Source organism: Apodemus sylvaticus, chromosome 3 (genome assembly GCF_947179515.1).
Source record: "Apodemus sylvaticus chromosome 3, mApoSyl1.1, whole genome shotgun sequence".
In the NCBI taxonomy this organism is placed as follows: domain Eukaryota; kingdom Metazoa; phylum Chordata; class Mammalia; order Rodentia; family Muridae; genus Apodemus; species Apodemus sylvaticus.
In genome coordinates, this window is record NC_067474.1 from 167,586,003 (window position 1) to 167,598,302 (window position 12,300).

At 50.3% G+C, this 12,300-nt stretch overlaps 1 protein-coding gene across 1 annotated transcript; it reads left to right on the forward strand.

Annotated features, from left to right (window-relative positions):
* Positions 1 to 2,683: 2,683 nt before the first annotated feature.
* Positions 2,684 to 11,411, forward strand: Rpl22 (ribosomal protein L22). The gene is made up of 4 exons (XM_052178298.1): positions 2,684 to 2,785; positions 4,363 to 4,467; positions 6,806 to 6,930; positions 9,809 to 11,411. The coding sequence occupies exons 1-4, from the start codon at positions 2,774 to 2,776 to the stop codon at positions 9,951 to 9,953; spliced, it is 387 nt and encodes a 128-aa protein (XP_052034258.1). The 5' UTR covers positions 2,684 to 2,773; the 3' UTR covers positions 9,954 to 11,411.
* Positions 11,412 to 12,300: the final 889 nt, after the last annotated feature.

The window sequence follows — 12,300 nt, forward strand, 5'->3', positions numbered from 1 at the left end:
GCTTCTGTAGAAAGTAAAGAACAAACTGTTTTGTTCTCCTCTGGATCTGGGTTTCTCGCCTTTCCTCTCTCTTCCTTGGGAGCCACTCTCTCTCTCTCTCTCTCTCCCTCCGGGGTTAGGTTAGATTCCTGGAGAAAATAGGACCGATAAACATCTTTCTGATAGGCTCCAAAATACCCTCCAGGCAGAGTGAGCCTTGAAGGTCAGGTCACTTTCACAGGAAAATGGCCTGGAGCAGGAGTCACCTCTAGGGAACTGACTGCTTCTTTCTAGCCAGGACAGCAGTGGCTTCCCTCACAGAACCAGAACCAGGATGCTGCCCAGTCAGCCCCCTGGCCTGAGAGATTATCGGCTCTAAACTGTGAGCCCCCAGGCCCCTGCTGCCTCTCCTGTTTTCCCACTTAGAGACAGACTTGGATTCACTTTATCTGTCTTCCGAAAAAAAGCCATGTTGATCAAATTGCGTTTTGTAATTGTCTTTTTTCAATAGCACATCAGAGAGGCAGGTGTCTAGGCTCTTGGGACTCCCGGAGCTGAGGGCTTTTGCCCTACATAAATCACACGTCGAGCCTTCCTAAGCTAGGGGCTGACTTCTCTTTCTCCCTAAGATAAGCTGGCCCTAAATTTGTAGTAATCCTCCTGCCTCAGCCTCCCGGGTGCCTCCATTACAGACCTAAGCCACCATCCACACCCAGCTTTTGTCTCTGGTTTTTAACAGAATATCTAAGGGATTGTTTTTGTTTTTATTTTTTCAAGACTCTTAAGATGGCTCAGAACCTTGAAACCTGAGTTGGACCCCCCCCCCCCAGAACTCTCGATCACAGTGGGAGGGGAGAATACTAAAAAAAATGTTCTTTACCTCTACACATGAGCCGGGTATGTCACCCCAACCAAAAATGATAAATAAATATTTTTTTTAAAGTTTTTTCAGGGTGCTAGAGAGTTGGCTCAGTGGGTAAGAACACCGACTGTTCTTCCAAAAGGTCATGAGTTCAAATCCTAGCACCCACATGGTGGCTCGCAACCATCCAAAAAGAGAAAAGACATTTGATGCTTTCTTCTGGTGTCTGAAGACAGTTACAGTGTACTCACATATAATAAATAAATAAATCTTTAAAAAAAAGTTTTTTCAGGGCTAGTCAAATGGCTCAGTATTGTAAGGGCACTCGCCACCCAACCTGAGTTCTTGGGAAAGAAGGAATATGTATAAGAATGGTGCTATGGTCTCAGAATGTGTTGGGCTGAATTTACAACCATTCTAGAATATGTGCCATTTTCCAACCACAGGTTTGATGGACACCATAGCCCCACTCAAGAGCAGAGGCTCAGACCAATGGAATGAGGAGGCTTATCTGGGGGCTCTGGGGAGACAGAAACGCTGTTTCTGCAGGTATTGGAATCACTGAATACCAGTGCTCTTCTGGAATGTTCCGACTCCCACTGACAGACTAAAGCAAGAGTGGTAATGCCAACACTCAACAAGGAGGAAGCAAAGCCACTTCTTATAGAACTTAATTGTCGGTGGCTGCCAGAGTAGAAAGGTTTGTACCATCACAAGGCCAAGATGACTTTCACCTGTAATCTCAGAATTTGGTAGAATGAGGTGGAGAATGCTGAGTCTAAGGCCAGCTTGGGGTAATAGTGATCTCTGGGCTAGCCTGGTCTATGGGATGACACAGAGTGAGGCTCTGTCTCAACCACACCAAACCAAGAGGAAGGGAATTAAGCCAAACAGGAGAGAAACAGCAGGCGGCTTTATAGCCGGGTGAATGAACAAAAGACACTGACTTTAACCTGACCCATCAGCATGGCTGTAAGGCAAAGCCATGCTTTTACGTAGTCCGGGTAACGGCACTGCACGGTGTGTGGTCACAGTTCAGGATCCTGCAGGATATACAACTTTCTAGGGTACACTAGGGGTCATGGCAATGAGCTGTACACCTAGGGAAGAAAAAGCCTCACTGCGCACATGAGCTTGGAGAGCAGCAGTAAGGCGTTAGTTAAACCCTGTAGAACGGGACCCTGAACTGACCAGATCTGGGTGGTCCTGGAAAGCCGGAGGAGGCTTTTTGGAACTGGGGAACTAGAAGGCGCTAGCTTGAACTTAAGGTCTCAAACTGGAGCGTGTTCCTGGGGGCATAAGGAAGGCTAGTCACAGGATAAAGAAATGTGGTACTGCAACTCCTCACCACCACCACCTTTTTTGGAGGGGTGTGTGTGGCATAAACCTTGGCTGGCCTGGATGGAACTCGATGTGGACACTGTGATATCAGCCCAGGCTGGTCTCAAACCAGCAACGTTGTTGAGGCGTCCTCCTGCCTCTGCCTTCTGAGAGGTGGGAATTACAGGCGTGAGCCACCAGGCCTGGCTGACATCGGGCATTCTAAACTCTGTGATCAAAAAGGGATTGCCCTAGTCTCCTTGAAATACTGTGTTCGATTCTTATTCAGCAAGCTGGTGATTTGTTTAGGGAACGTCCGGTCTAAATTCTTCAAGTCTTTAATGACCCCCCCTCTGATTTCTCTTTGGACTCATCCAGTCTCCCTCGATCATTCGCAGTGGGACAGCCCATCTGACTCCTCCCTTTCCCGACAGCCGACTTCGCCCCGGGAAAAGCAATAGCTGCCCGATCGTTACTTAGGTGGCAGGGAAGGGCGATCGCGAGTCACGGGCTGATCGATTGAAGTTGCCTGGCTTCTTCCGTGCACTGTGTGCTGCGGGCTCTTCGCGCCTGCGTAGTGGGCCCCCCTCCCTTTCTGTCTCCTCTGCCGCCATGGCGCCTGTGGTTAGTATGGCTCCGCGTGCGACCGCGGCTCCGTGAGCGGCACGTGGGCCTGGTGGGCTGGCTCGGGCACAGGCTCGAGTGGGAGACTGCGCCCTGCAGCGTCAGCCCTGGGTGGCCTGGCAAGCGGGGCGGAGGAAGCCGGGGCCGTGGCCGTGTTCAGCACGTTGTGGGAGTAGGAGGCCGCGGCTCGACGCGGGGCGGGAGAGCTCGGGGTGTCGGATCGGGCTCCTTTGGCGGCCCGCGGGAGTGTAGGGGCTGCGGGCTGGAGATCGCCGGAGCCCGGGTCCATCCCCGGGCTCCGGGCAGCGGGCCCGATTACTTGGGCGAGGGGCGGGGAAGACGGATGTGATCTGCCACCCCGGTAGCCTAGTGGAAGTGGCTCTCCACCTGGTAGCCGGGTTTCAGGCTTGGGCTTGAGGAGTCTTCTAGCACCCCGCGAAGAAACTACTTTTATTAGGGTGCAGTTCCTAACTGGCGTTGGGCAAAGATGAAAGCCCGATTCCATTCTCCGGACTGAGGCTAGGCTATGCGGCGCCTTCGTGTCAGTCTGTTGTTAGGGATCGCTCTCCTTGGACGGAGTGACTTTAGGTGGTGCATTGTTTTGTAGTTAGGGCTCTTAAGGTGCATTACCGGTCGTCTTCCTTCTTTCCACCTTGACTTGCAAATGTTTCCGTGCATTTGTGTGCATTTTAGGTTAGAATCTTGTTGGGAGCTTTTGAGGTATCCCCAAAAAAGCTTCTTGGGACCATCGTGGGTAGGTGCTCTTACTGATCTGCCCTTTCCTCGGGGCTAGATTTAAAAGCCGTCATTTTGGTTGGTAGTGGGAAGACACATTGGGGAGAACAATTTTGTAGTAACTGAAAGGTTGACTCTGCAAGTTGTGGACGGTCTTTTGAACGTGAAGGGAGAGAGTGTGCTTTGCGTGAACTGTAAAACTTGAGTAGCAGAAATCCAGGGTTAAGAGTTTTTAGAAGTTTCAGGGCTCTGTAGAGAGACTTTGTGAAAGTCAACCGGACCCTCTTAGGTGTAGTTTGGAAGTGCTAAGTCGCCTGGCAGGGTTAAGTCAGGCAAGCTCAAAGTCGTTGGCCACACTTGTTTAACTTTGAAGCTGTCCTGGAAGGCAGCTAGACTGTTGTGTGAATCATCTGCCATTCCTGAGAGGGTCTGGGGTGTGGGGATTAGATGCTAGGGAGGCTGGGGAAGTGCTGTAGTCTGAAGACAGGCCTAGGATAGATTTCACACAAAAATTGAGTGTGCAAAGTGCTTGTAGCCTTTCCAAGCTAGAAAAATAAAGGTTGTGTTTCTTGGAAAAATACTCCTTATTGTGACTCATGTGCTGATAGACCTTAATGCTTGCAAAATTGGGGTGTCTGGAGGGGTTGATTGGGACAAAAGTGCCAGTGATCCCCCCCCTTTTCTTAGCACTCCTGGAGGGGACCCAGGTTTGTATTTATCAGGAGTTTTAGGACTCTGACATGATTGGGTTTTTATTTTAAATTGTGTGTGTGTGTGTTTATTTTAAATTGTGTGTGTAGAGAGGACTGCCTGAGTCTTCATTCATGTTTTCTGTATCCTAGAAAAAGCTTGTGGCGAAAGGGGGCAAAAAAAAGAAGCAGGTTTTGAAGTTCACCCTCGATTGTACTCACCCTGTAGAAGATGGAATCATGGATGCTGCCAATTTTGTAAGTGACATTCTGCTGCCCTGCTCTGGGCTGGTGCAGTGGGGACCCTGTTGGGAGCGGTGGGCTCTGGGGGAAGTGCAGTGGGGAAGCCTTCTCTCCCCCCCCCCCCCACCGTAGTCCCGCCTTCAAACTTTACCAGAGCCAGGGCAAATTAGGTATTTGTTGCTGAGTCTATGGTGGCAGGCTGTGATACACAGGTGACGGAGCTGGCTTTTCTGCCTTCTTTTTCTAATGGTTTCCAGAGATGACCTTATCCAGAACCAGGCGAACGCCATGGGTCTGTGCAGGCCCATTGTACTTGGCTCAGTCTGTGTGGGGAGCCTGGGCCTGGGCCTTCCCCCATCTTCAGGCAGATGGCAGCAGCTCACCACAGCACAGAAGCCTCTGTTTGCTTTAATCTGCGTATTTGGGGTGGGGTAGGGTCCCCCCACTTTGCTATTCCTGAGGCTCCCCTCTCAATTTAAAAGTTTTTAAAGATTTCTATCTTTAAAGTTTTGTGTATGTATGTTTGCTGCATGTATGTCTCCGCCATGTGTGTACAGAGCCCATGGAGGGCCAGGGGATTGGATCCTCTGGAACTGAAGTTCTGCATGGTTGTGAGCTGAGAGTCGTGGGTGCTGGGAACTAAACCCAGATCCTGCAGAAGAGGATCCGTCTCTGCCCCATCCCGACTTTTCTTGCTCCCTTTATTTGACTCTAATCCCCAGTATCCCTATGTTTCCCTTAACTAGAATTATTGGGTCCTTGCAGCCCCATTTTAGCTCTGGGGACTGAGGCCTTTGGAGGCATCTCCTCTAAGTTCACAGTGCTTTTTCACATTCCAGAATGTTAGCTGTTACTCAGAACAATCATCCTAAGAAACTTGAAAATTTACAGGGACTAACTTATAGCCATTAATATTAAGTACAAATGGAATTAGCCTTGTGGCTACTAACCCTGTCAAATGGGCCTCAGTTGGCTCCTAATTTTTTTATCCAGTGACTTTTCTGTGGCTTTGGTCCTGCATGGTGATGGTTTCTTTTTTCTCAATTAAAAATTATTATGATTACTATTTTTTTGATGTGTGTGTGGTAGCGCACGCCTTTACTCCAGCACTTGGGAGGCAGGGGTGGGTAGATTTCTGTGAACACAGTGAGACATAGTAAGTCTGTGTACCACATGTGTGGCTTATGCCCTTGGAAGTCAGAGGGGGCCGCCAGGTTCCCGCGGATGGGAGTTAGAGGTGGTGGTGAGCTCGCTGCCTGTGGGTGCTGGGAGTGAGCACCTCAGGTCTTCTGGAGCCCTTGGCGGCTCCTTTCTGTTGGGCATTTGTTTGTTGCCCTGCCTGGTGTTACCACAACCCTCTCCTTAGCACACTCCTCTCTGCTCAAGACTTCCCTTCTAGAAGACTTTTGTAAAAAGTTTGGATTTGTTTTCTAATTACCCTGCTCCAGCATAGTTGATAGTTCTGCACTGGAGTTTTAAAAGAGCGGAGGATATTCTGTTTTTCAGTTGCCTGGAGAGTTAGCTCAGGCTCTCCTCTTAAGTGAGTACTCTTAGCGGTCACCGAGCCGTCAGTCCCACAAGCGTAGTTCTGAGCTGAGAGGGACTTCGTCTCATTGCAGTGGCAACAGAACAAAACAAAAGTCCCTTTTGGACGGAGGTCCCTGCAGCCCGAGGCTTGCCTTGGCCCACATGGTGCTTTTCAAAGTCTGTCTGGGCTCATGGGTCCCTGTCGCCTCTGCGGTACCACGCAGGTGACTCCAGGCAGGTCTGTAATTGCTTTGTGTTTGTCTTTGGTCTTTTACTGGGTGAAGATTTGCTTTCTCTGCTAGTGCTAAAGACCGCGCTTTGTGCCCGCTAGGTTCAGAAGCTGCTTGCTGCTTTGCATGTCCGTGTTCAAGTTTGGTTTTTGGTGTCCGTTTATTCTTGACCTCTCGTGCCTGGTTTTGACGTTGAGGTCAGGATCTCCCTTTGTTGTCCTGGCTTACCCTTTACACTCCGACCGTGAATGTGCTGCCCTCTGAGCCTTCCGTGCATGGATCCAGTCAGGAATGTTTGTGCCAGAACACCATCTTCAAATTGCATGAGGTTATGTTGAATAGTGCCATCATGAGTTTGCCTTGTAAGCTTGATGACCCAAGTCTGATCCTTAAAGCCTGCTTAGAAGAAGACTATAAGTAGTTCTCTGGTAGTCAGACACACATGGCACACATTCCCACATACATGATGTGTACACACATACACACAGATTTTAAAGACAGAAGATTGGAAGAGCTCCGTGGGTTAGGGTTGGGAGACCATGAACTGCTCTGCCTTCGAGGCATGTAGAGCCCTGCTCATTGATTGGTCTCTGCAGGAGCAGTTCCTCCAGGAGAGAATCAAGGTGAATGGCAAAGCTGGCAATCTCGGCGGAGGGGTCGTCACCATCGAGCGCAGCAAGAGTAAGATCACTGTCACTTCCGAGGTGCCTTTCTCCAAAAGGTATGAGGGCAGCGGGTGACAATGTCAAGCTATGTTTTTTTTTTTTGTTTGGTTGGTTCGGTTTTTTTTGTTGTTGTTGTTTGTTTTTTGTTTTTTTGTTCAAGACAGGGTTTCTCTGTGTAGCCCTGGCTGTCCTGGAACTTACTTTGTAGTCCAGGCTGGCCTTGAACTCAGAAATCCACCTGCCTCTGCCTCCCAAGGCTGGGATTAAAGGCGTGCGCCACCACGCCTGGCTGCTTGTGGTTATTTCTAAGTTTTGCAGTATTTCAGGCTGCGAAGGGGACACAGGTTTTGTCTGTGTTCTGTTAATTTTTTTGTTTGTTGTTTTTTTTCTCCTCAATGTAGGAGGGAAGGGGCTGTGTTTGGACTGTAGCTTGCTTTTTGTTTTTGTTTTTGTCTCTCTTTTTTCTTTTTTGTTAACTTTTTGGTTTTTCCGAGACAGGGTTTCTCTGTGTAGCCCTGGCTGTCCTGGAACTCACTCTGTAGACCAGGCTGACCTCGAACTCAGAAATCTGCCTGCCTCTGCCTCCCAGAGTGCTGGGATTACAGGCGTGTGCCATCATGCCTGGCTATTAAATTGTTGCCTTCCACTGTTAGATCCGGTGGTGACAGCTATCTCCCCAGTCTCACATAGCTTAGACTGGCCTCAGACTCGAATTGCAGCTGATCGGCCCTGTCTCCTGAGAGCTGGGGTCCCAGTGTATGCCGCCACACTTAATGAGAGCATTTATTTTTAATTCTAGCTGAGTGTTCTGTAAGTGCTCCTGTGGCGCTGAGAACGCCGATGCCTGTCTTGGATGGGGGTGTGGCTCTGACGCTTTTGCCCCTGGTGTGTGTGTGAGGTGTATGAGGATGCGGTGTAAGTGGTGATGTGAGCTCTGCCTCTCAGGCAGGGCTGTGGCTTCAGAGCTCACAGGCTTCAGAGCTTACGGGCTGGCTGGAAAGAGTGAGGACTCCTGTCCTGGTGAGCCTGTAGGATGAGGATTGTGACTTCCTTTTGCTGACACACCCTTGTCTCCAGCAAGCTCTCTGCTCCTGCAGGAGGGAAGGGGCTGTGTGTGCACTGTAGCTGGCTTTCCTCTGGGGTTTTGAAGGTGTTCCCAGCTCAGGCTCATCTTCACAAGCTGCTCCTGCTTTAGGCTCTACAGCGAGTCGAGCACAGGCTCTGCACACAGTGGGTTCGGAGTCAGTCCGAGATAGTCTGGATATGTTGCCTTGAGAACTTGGGTTGTGGCTCAGGCAGGCCTTGAACTTAGCATTTTCCTGTTTCTGTTTCCAGAGTGGTGGGATCACCGGCTGCCCCATGTCTGCTTGCTGCTTTCTTTCTTTCTTTTTTTTTTTTATTTGTTTGTTTTTTGGATTTGGTTTTTTCGAGACAGGGTTTCTCTGTGTAGCCCTGGCTGTCCTGGAACTCACTCTGTAGACCAGGCTGGCCTTGACCTCAGAAATCTGCCTGCCTCTGCCTCCCAAGTGCTGGGATTACAGGCCCACACCACCACCCGCCCTGGTGCTCGCTGCTATCTTGATGATGATAATGCTATTTTCTGAAAACTCCAAGGGTGTTCCTCCCAAGTCTCAGGCTTCCTTGTCTCTGCACTGTGATACTGTGGGTGATGAGAGTTAAGCTCTCTAAAGCCAGGTCTGGGAAATAGGAACACGACCTGTTTTGTGTAGCCCAGGCTGGCCTCAGACCTGTGGTCCTGTCAAGCACTGAGACAGGATGACGTGCCATTGAAGCTGACCGTTGCCTGCTTATCTGCAGGGAAGGCTGGGCAGAGCAGAACCTTGTGGGGTGCTTTGGATTGCCAGTGAGGTGGTTGGTTAATATGGTCTTGGCCGGCCTGTGTTGACCTGCACACCCGTGTCAGTTCTCCCAAGAGTCTGTAGAGAGTGGGTTTTCTCTGTTTTTGAGACAAGGTTTCTATGTAGCTCTGACTGTCCTAAAACTTGCTGTCGACCAGGCTGGTATCAAACTTACAGAGATCAGCCTGCCTCTACCTCCCAAGTGCTGGCATTAAAGCTGTGTGCTGCAGCTACCCAGCAGAAAGCAGGCATCATGAGGCCTGTTTTGTGGTGGGAAAAACTGAGGTGTGCTGAGCTGGATTTGCCCAATGTCCCCTTGGTGGCACTGAGAATAGCCAGCTCTCTGGGTGTCACTTCATGGTGCCTTCACTAGTCAGTTGGTACACACAGCCTTGTGGAAGTAGCAGTGAAGGTGTGCACCGCCATCGCAAACAGTTTTAAAAAATTGTCCTCTGTCTGAGAGCAGCTCAGGTGGGGGAGTGCTTGTCCCGCATTGGCCGCACCTTGGCCTTGACCCCAGCAGAGGAGGGAAAACCTGAAGACACTTTAAAGGCAAGACAGACCATATGCTCCTAGCCTCAGGCTGAGCTGGGCAGATGGTTTGAGGCCAGCCTGTGTGACAGTGGGACGGACCCACTCATGACAAGAGTGTCTGGGTGGCACTTAATGTGCCCACATGCTGGGTAATAGCCATCCGATCAAAGTTGTTGGGACACAAACAGCTGCTGGGTAGCCTGGGCCCGCCTCCCCAGGGAGGCTTGCAGGGTGCGGGGTGGCCTGGGGTGGTTGGGAGGTTGGTAGGAGATTCAGGCGCACGTGGCCGTTGCTTGCCCTGTGGTCTTTCTCTAGTATTTGCTACAGACCATTTTGTAGGTGTCTGCTGACGTGTTGTCACTTTTATTGCCAATTTAGGGAGATGTGGTAGGCGCTTGTTAGAGCAGTGGCTCTCACTGGGTTTGCTTGGCCTGTGTCTGGAAAACATCTTACAATTGTTTTCAGTGTGTGTGTTTTATGAAGTTTAGGTGTTCAGAATGCAAGCAAGCCACGGTCTAGTGTAGTTCTTGTGTTTCTGCAGGTATTTGAAATATCTCACCAAAAAGTATCTGAAGAAGAACAACCTCCGAGACTGGCTGCGCGTTGTGGCCAACAGCAAGGAGAGCTACGAGCTGCGCTACTTCCAGATCAACCAGGATGAGGAGGAGGACGACGATGAGGATTAGCGCATTGGGCTGCAATGTTTTGTATTAATTCATAAATAAAATTTAGGAACAAAACCCGGTGGTTTATCCTTGCATCTCTGCAGTGTGGACTGGACAGGAGGCTGGAGAAGACGGGACGGGCAGCCGCTCACTTGTATATAGACACTTCCTGCTCAGTTCTCCAGTAGCAGTGCCCAAACCGCAGACCCAGGCTGAGGGGCCGCATCTGACGAGAGGCTGGGTGGGGACACCGGCCAGCCCAAGCCTTAGAGAGAGAGAGAGCCTGGTGGTCGGTTATGTCTGGTGCCTGTCTCAAAAGGCTCAAGTTACAGTGTGGTGCTCCTCAGTAGAAGCAAACAGGTGATTTCTTTATGTGTGTGTGTGTGTGGTCTTTTTTCTTTTTTCTTTTTTTTTTTTTCCTCCTTTTTTTCTGGGACAATGGCATGGCATCTAATAAGACAGGTTTCAGAGACTTTTGTCTCCAGGTCTGAATACAAGTTGCTCCCAGTTATGTGTACTAACCTCCTTCCTTCCTGTTGAAGTAAGAAGGGGTCTTTCGGTATCACGCTGCATGTTCTGCCCTTGATAAAGGATCTGTGAGTACGCTGGGCCTCCGTGCTTTTAGGAGGCTCCATAGGGTATCTGAGCCAGAGGGCAACGGGGAAATCAAACAAATTCAAACAAAGCCGGGGCCTGGTGCGAGTCTCTGCCTTCAGCAGAGGGCGAGGAGGACAGCTCCCAGATGTTCCCAGTAGGGGGAGCCCGTCCAAGCCTAGGGCACAGGAGGCTTGCAGGGAGGGGGGCTCCAGCACTGGTGGGGGAGGGGGCTTTTGACAGGAAGGTGGGGAAATTTCTGTCACAACTGGACTTTGATAGGAGTCTTAGACGGGGTCGCAGCCCAGGGGTAGAGCTCTCGCCTAAGGTGCTCCATCACTGGCTGGGTGTACCCACAGGGTACCAGCCCCGTGGGGTACTCTTGCCACTGTGTGACTGGGGAACAGGCAGGCAGGAAGAATCTGAAAGGCGGGAAAGATCTTTATCAAGGGTTACCTTGGGAGAGTTCCCCACAGCGTAGGGTGCTCCTCTTGTCAAAAGCTGCAGCTGCATCTGCTAGCTTTCTAATAACAGTATGCAGTGCCTAAAGGGCTCGCCTGCAGCTGCTGGCCGTGCTTGAGGCCTGGACCTCAAGTGTCCAAGGAAACACTGGGATCGAGCTTAACCTGTTGAGGCTTTGCAATCCCCCTGTGGCAAAGGCTCTGGTGTTTTCTATTTCTATGCAAATTTCTTGAAGCTGAACTGTTAGAGTCTTTCTCCTCTGTCATTGGAGTAGGAGGAGACATTTCCTTCCAACTTCAGGTGCAGGCCCTCGCCCCTTGCTGCCATTAGTGGTCTGAAGTTTGTGACTTGGGTTTACAGATCTCATTTGTTATGCTGGTGGGCCATGTGGTTCGGTTCGGCTGTTAAAAAAAAAAAACAAAACGTTAACCCTGGGTTGATTAGCATGTGCTTCTAAAAGATGGTCCCAGGTTTTGAAACTTGTACTAAAATGGAAACTCGCTGGTTTTTATGCCTTTCTAACTCTTGTATTTGAATGAATGTTCATCACTTTTTGTATTAAAGTGGCTGACATGGCTACTGTCACTGTGCAAGGCTTTTCTTCTACTTCACACAACCCGTTAAACCATCTCCTCATTGGTTAGTTGGCATTGGGCACAGACAGTGTCTCCTGTCTCTCTGCTATCTCCGGTCTGTACAGTTTGCCTCTGAGGCTGGCTGGAGCTGACTGAGCCTGAAGAATTGGCTTTTCAAACACCTTTTTCTGATGGGTGATATGGACTGGACTTGAATTCTATTAGATCTGCCATAGCAGCTGTATCCAGAACCCTCCTAGACCCGTCTCCTCTATGTCTGGCCTCGTGCCTTACCTGTCCTTATCGGAAACATTGGCACAGAACACCGAGTTTCAAGCTGTGACTTCACGGAACTCATAAAATGGTACTGGCACAGGCTTGTTCCCTGCCGGCTGCGGTGGTTCCAGGTGCCTCTCCTCCCCCAGTACCTCAGCCCTGCCATTTGTCCCTTTCTCCCCTGCAGTAACTAAGCAGCTCGGTGCATAGGTTTCCCTGCTAGTGCCTTTCCAGAGATGCTGAGAGCCAGCTCGGACCAGGCTCCTCGAAGCTAACTTGCTTTCTGGGGTGCTTAGTCATTGGAGCTGAGCGGGGCACAATTTACTGGAAGGTGAGAAACCTAGTGAGAAGGGATAATTGTTCCCTTTTAAAGTCACAAAGCCTGGTAGTCAGTGTGGACATGGCTGTGTGGCCACGGAGTGAATGGAGTGAGCAGGGACCGGAGGGTGTTGGGGTCTTGT